Raw genomic sequence first — 6,011 nt, 5'->3', positions numbered from 1 at the left:
CTTTTCCTTGTTGGTTGTTTAGATGATTCTTTTCGTGGACTTGTTTTACAGCGTCTCCGCCTAGTCACCAGAATCCAACCTTCATCATTGGCTTCATCAACTTGGGTTCTATCTTCCTCCAATGGTCCTCCCTCATGTTCTTCAAAGTTGCATATCTGGACCGGATCGAAAGAGCCAAAGGTGATAGAGACTTGATTCGAACTTACCTTCTCATCATCAAGCAGAATCTTGTTTTCATTAGCCAACTGCATAACTTTGTCCTTGAAGACAAAGCACTTCTCAAGAGGATGACCCACAAGTCGATGATATTTGCAATAGTTCGGGTCGTTTGTTCTTCCAGCTTCGTTGGGCCGCTTCATCTCTGGTAACTCAATGAGTTTCAGCTCAAGTAATTCATCAAAAATTTCAAGGACATCAGAATCCAGGAAGGGGTATTCTCTTTCTTGCATCTCCTTCAAGGTCGACTTTCGACTTTTGTTATCTTGGAAGGAAGTTGCTTTCATACTCTGCTTCTTGCTCACCTTCGTAGTAAACTTTACAGGCGAGACATTGACGTTCATAGATTCTTTGTTGTCACTCTTGGGAATGAACTTGCTCCATTTCTTGGGTTCCTGCTTGTCCTTTCCTTTGCGAGGGTCGTAGACAGGCATTACTTCATTCCCAGTAGAAGACATGCTCAATTCCATGTCATGAGCACGAGTAGCTAGTTCTTCAAAAGACCTTGGCTTAATTCCTTGCAAGATGTAGTGAAGCCCCCAATGCATTCCTTGGATACACATCTCTATCGCAGAAGCTTCGGCGAGCCTATCTTTGCGGTTTAGACTTGCATTTCTCCATCGATTGATGAAATCGATAATAACCGGTTCGCCCTTCCTTTGGCGAGTGCTTGTAAGTTCAACCATGCTCACTGTACGCCTTGTGCTATAAAAGCGATTGAGGAACTCCTGCTCTAGTTGCTCCCAACTATCGATAGAATTAGGCTCAAGATCAGTGTACCAGTCGAAGGCATTTCCTTTGAGGAGCGGACGAACTGTTTGACGAGATAGTCTCCATAGGTCCCAGCGTTGTTACATGTTTCAACAAAATGTGCAACATGTTGCTTTGGATTTCCTTTGCCTTCAAATTGTTGAAATTTGGGAGGTTGATAACCGGCGGGCATCTTGAAGCTATCAATTCTTGTAGTGTACGGCTTTGCGTAAGTAAAAGAAGACTTGGCGCAACTTCGTACTTATCCTTGATAGTCCCTTCGATGAACTCCTTTAGTCGGTCAAGCGGAATCATCCTTCGAAGAAACGGAATTTCCTTGGTAGGTGGTACTTGTTTTGCACGAGGTTCAGTCTCTTGTACTTCTGGACCCTTCCCAGGTGCGTGGCTGGATTCTCCTTCCATTAATCCATCCATCTTGTCCATCAACTTCTCAATCCGAGCGTCTTGATTTTGCACATGCTTGGCCAAGCCATCAATCACCTTTGCCAAGTTTGCCAGTGTCTCCTCCATTGACAAGCGTTAGTTACCATTGCTTGCATGATTGTTGGGGATGTTGGAGAATAGCATGGATTATCGCATAAGTTGATCTTTGGTACTGGCCTACTTCATGTGGTGTGAGTGGAGAGGATCCGTCACTTGAAGTATCATCATCTTCCTTCATAGCAGAGTTCTTGGATCCAGAGAGATCAAGTAGAGCTAGAGTCTTCTTAATCTTTTCAGCAATGTTGCTTCCTTCCTCCGATGCATCAGTAGAGGATCTTGCTCCTTTTGGAGATGAAGATCCAAAAACAGGAGTTGTTACGGACGACACTTGGAGTGCTTGTTGTCCCAACATGCTTGCTTTGCTCCTCGTAACTGGTCCAATGCTACCAAAGGTAATGTCGAGGATGCTTTCCACATCGGCAGAGAACTTGGAGCTAGCAACCTTGGAGGAAATTGATTTGGAGTTGATCTTCTCTGAAGTCATCTCGATGTTGTTAAACTTTGATGATTGAAAAGTTGAGATGAGAGGTAGAGATTGTCCCACTGGGCGTGCCAAAATTTGTAGACAATAAAATTCGCGTCGAGAAAATAATAATCAAGACGGAAAATATCGCAACAATCGTTGTATTTGATTTCAGAATATGAGTGTTACAATCTCTATGATTCCTCTGATTCGTCTTTTCAACAATAAATTTAAGGGCTTTTGAGCTTGATCTTGAACTTGATGGATTTGATCTTGACTTGGACTTGAATTCAAGGGCTTTTGAGCTTGGTCTTGAATCTTCGTCTGGATCTCTAGAACTTCTAGAGAAATACTTGAGTGCTTTAATGCTTTCAGCTTGTAGAGAAATCTGCGGCGTTTGATCCACGAGCTCTCCCTGGCTTCTTGTTAGAATTCCTGTCCCCCTTTCTGAATTATGAGACCCCTATTTATAGTTGTAGGATGGAGGAGTTGTGATAAGGACAGGCTTCTTTCGACCAATCAGATTTGTTGATATGTCGATATTTGATTGGTCGGAACATGTCACTTGTACACGTGGCGCATCTTCATTGGCCTTTGATTTGACTAGGCATCTTTTGCATCATTTTGACACGTGTCATGATCCTATTGGATCTTTCGTTTGACTTGGCGTGCCACGTCATTTGACATGTGGCACCAATCTGGGCCTCTAGGAAGATGACATCTTGGGCTTAGCAAAGTGGGCTCATTATTTATAGCCCAAATTAATGGACTAGCCCAATAGAAATCGGATCTTTAATTAAATCCACAGTTATTGGACTTAAATAATTAATTCAAAATGATATTAATCCACAATATTTATTTGGACTAATATATCTTGAATTTATTATAATCCGAATTTCTTACGGATTTAAATTCAATAAAATTACCCCTTTCACTTGTTGGATGAAAGTTGGTCTCCGGCTACTTAATTCTGTCTGTCATCGAGTTGGAGTCACTAGGGAGTGAGGTCATTGAATATTTCCAGCATGGCTCTTACAGGAAGAATTCCCCCCGAGTTCGGAAACCTCACATTTCTTGTATCCCTTGACTTGCAAAGCAACAATTTCTATGGAAATTTGCCTAAAGAAATGGCACATTTGCGTCGACTAAGGTTTGTTAGACTTAGTTTTAACAACTTCAGCGGAGAGGTTCCTTCCTGGTTCGGGGTCTTACAGTTCTAGATCTAAGGAATAATAGTTTCAATGGTTCCATCCCCTCTTTATTTTCTAATATTTCCACACTTCAAACATTTTAATTTGACATACAATTCCTTAGACGGCCAGATCCCAGAAGAGCTTGGCCAACTTCAAAACCTAAAACTTTTGGCAATAGAATCTAATCAACTTACAGGTTCTATACCATTCTCGATCTTCAACATCTCTGGAATTGAAGTCATTGCATTAACAGATAATACCTTATCAGGAAATCTTCCTGCTGGTATGTGTGGCTGTCTTCCAATGCTCAAAGAGCTTCAATTAAGTGAAAACAAGCTACATGATCATATGCCTCTAAGCTTGTCAAACTGCTCAAAGCTTCAAATATTGTCTTTATTGGTAAACGAGTTTGATGGACCCATACATAGAGAAATTGGACATCTAAGTAACCTGCAGTTTTTGTATCTCGGAAAAAACCATTTCGAAGGTTTGGTGTTGAATGCTAGATTTTCTTTTAACTAACTATTTCCTGAAAAAATTCCATCACGCATAAATTATATATTATATTTTTGGCAGGGACAATTCCACAAGAAATTGGGATTCTTGGTAATTTGGTGGAATTAGGGCTAGAGATAAACCAGCTTACAGGTTGTATCCCAATCTCCATATTCAATATCTCCTCGTTGCGGATGTTGTTACTAGAATTGAACAATCTCATTGGATCCTTGCCAAGGGAGGTTGGCAACTTGACCAAATTGAAGAGGCTAATTCTTAGTGAAAATATGCTTACAGGTACGTCATCAAAGGGGTACGGTAAATTAAATTATTGCACTAGCTTGCTATGAGTAAAATAACAATGTAAAATCATTATTAGCTATTCCTTAACTATTTCTACATACATACAATTGGCAGGTGAAATACTGAAAGAGGTAAGCAATCTCATTGAGTTGGTTGAAATTTATCTGGGTTTCAACAAGTTTACTGGTTCATTTCCAAGGGAGATCTTCAACATATCAGGGATGAGATTGATTGAACTTTGAGAAAATAATCTGACAGGAACCCTCCCATTAAACATAGGTTCTATGTTACCCAACATTGAAGAACTTTATCTGAGTAGCTTAAATCTTTTTGGGACTATACCTCATTCTCTCTCCAATTGTTCCAAACTCACTTATCTAGACCTTTCTTATAATAGACTCACCGGTCTGATTCGAAACACTCTTGGATATTTGACTCATCTACAACGCCTATTCTTGCAGGGAAACTATTTAATGAGCGACACTAGGTCAAGCTTCTTGACTTCCTTATCAAATTGTAAAGATTTAAAAATTCTTTCTCTATCTTTGAACCCTCTAAATGTTGTGCTTCCAGTCTCCTTAGGGAACCTTTCCAGTACTTCTCTTCTACACTTTGACGCTTTTGATTGTGGAATTAAAGGGGAAATTCCAAAAGGAATTGGGAACTTAAGCAGCTTATTATACCTCGATCTTTCTGGAAACAGTTTAATTGGATCAATTCCCACAACAATTAGCAACTTGAAATTCCTTCAGTTCTTTAACTTGAGTCACAACATACTTTCTGGATTTATTGGAGAAGATCTATGTAAATTGCAGAACTTGGCTTATTCACACTTGACTCGAAATAAACTTTCAGGATCTATTCCTTATTGTTTGGGGAATGTATCTTCCCTTTGCAATAATATTTAGCTTCAAATAGGCTATAGTTTTGTGTATTTCATAACATAGAGAATTAATGGTATGTATATCTTTTCTCTTGAATTTTAAGTGGTTTTGGCCTAATCCCCCTCTACTTTATTGTTTTTTCCTTTTTATCTTTAATAGAACTCAATCACTTGTAATTGTTTTTATAAAAAGACATATGTTATGTACAGATTTCCTCCTAGTGGTACTCTTTTAGTTTCTTGACTTGTTCTCATGAATGTTCACAAAAAATCATGCACAAATTCAGCTACAGGGAGTTCATTCTTTTAAATTTCAAAGTACTAGGGAAAAAAAAAAAAAAAGTTCAGTTGTTAAGATTCTTTTAAGGCTCAGTAAAACTGATTTCATTTACACTCAAACTATGATTTTGAATTAAAGTAAAAGGGACTCATTTAGGCAATTGAGCAAACACTACCGGCAACAAGTTTGCCTGATTGTTTGAAGGTTTTCGAGTGTTTGATTATCCCAACTATAAAATTTTCAATTCAAAAAGTTGGTAATACAGAGAAGAGTTTGGGATTTCATACCTGAAGTTTTTGGATTTGAAGATTAGAGAAGAGATCTTTTCTTTTACTTGATCCATATAGATGGACGTTTCATATACTAGGTTCGTGTAAAACATAATAATTTATGGTTACTTATGACTTCTTCCTTACAGAATACTTCGAGTTCTTACAGCTTAGGATTGTATTATTGTTACTGGGTTTTCCTTCTTTCTTTTTCACGTAAATTCTATTTTATCAGATTTAGTCCTAGAGGTACTCTTTTCCTCCCCCCATTAAGGTTAGGGGTGGGCGTTTGGTATTTTTAAAATTCCGTTTCAATTATCGGCAATTGAAAGTAGATATAAAATATTGAACTTTCAAAGTTCGGTCCGGTACGATTAATCAAACTTCGGTACCGTAATTCAGTAATTACGTATTGAAGTAAAACATAGTTTGATAAGATATGTTCATAATTTATTGAGATCTTTGTGGAAGTAGATGATCTCGGTAATTCAATTTTTGGTAATTTATGTCCACTACTTAAGGTAACGCTTTCTTTTATTATGCTTTTTGTGTGTCATAAATAACAATTATCGTCCAGATCTGATCACTAAGCACCTTTACATTTGGTTATAAAAATTAGTAGACGACTCCTTCATAAGTCAAACACTAGTACTTA

General features: G+C 38.2%; 1 protein-coding gene across 1 annotated transcript; it reads left to right on the top strand.

Annotated features, from left to right (window-relative positions):
* Nucleotides 1–2,958: 2,958 nt before the first annotated feature.
* Nucleotides 2,959–4,166, top strand: LOC132067434 (LRR receptor-like serine/threonine-protein kinase RGI5). The gene is made up of 4 exons (XM_059460667.1): nt 2,959–3,120; nt 3,256–3,613; nt 3,703–3,918; nt 4,039–4,166. The coding sequence occupies exons 1-4, from the start codon at nt 2,959–2,961 to the stop codon at nt 4,164–4,166; spliced, it is 864 nt and encodes a 287-aa protein (XP_059316650.1).
* Nucleotides 4,167–6,011: the final 1,845 nt, after the last annotated feature.

Source organism: Lycium ferocissimum, chromosome 1 (assembly GCF_029784015.1).
Source record: "Lycium ferocissimum isolate CSIRO_LF1 chromosome 1, AGI_CSIRO_Lferr_CH_V1, whole genome shotgun sequence".
NCBI classification, from domain to species: domain Eukaryota; kingdom Viridiplantae; phylum Streptophyta; class Magnoliopsida; order Solanales; family Solanaceae; genus Lycium; species Lycium ferocissimum.
This window is presented reverse-complemented; position numbering and strand designations above follow the sequence as displayed.

What these genes read in the sequence shown, in the direction of transcription:
- LOC132067434 (XM_059460667.1), top strand. Translation starts at nt 2,959, where the DNA reads ATGGCTCTTACAGGAAGAATTCCCCCCGAGTTCGGAAACCTCACATTT. An exon ending in TTAACAACTTCAGCGGAGAG is followed by an intron (nt 3,121 to 3,255) that starts GTTCCTTCCTGG and finishes TTAGACGGCCAG; the next exon opens with ATCCCAGAAGAGCTTGGCCA. An exon ending in TAGTGAAAATATGCTTACAG is followed by an intron (nt 3,919 to 4,038) that starts GTACGTCATCAA and finishes TACAATTGGCAG; the next exon opens with GTGAAATACTGAAAGAGGTA.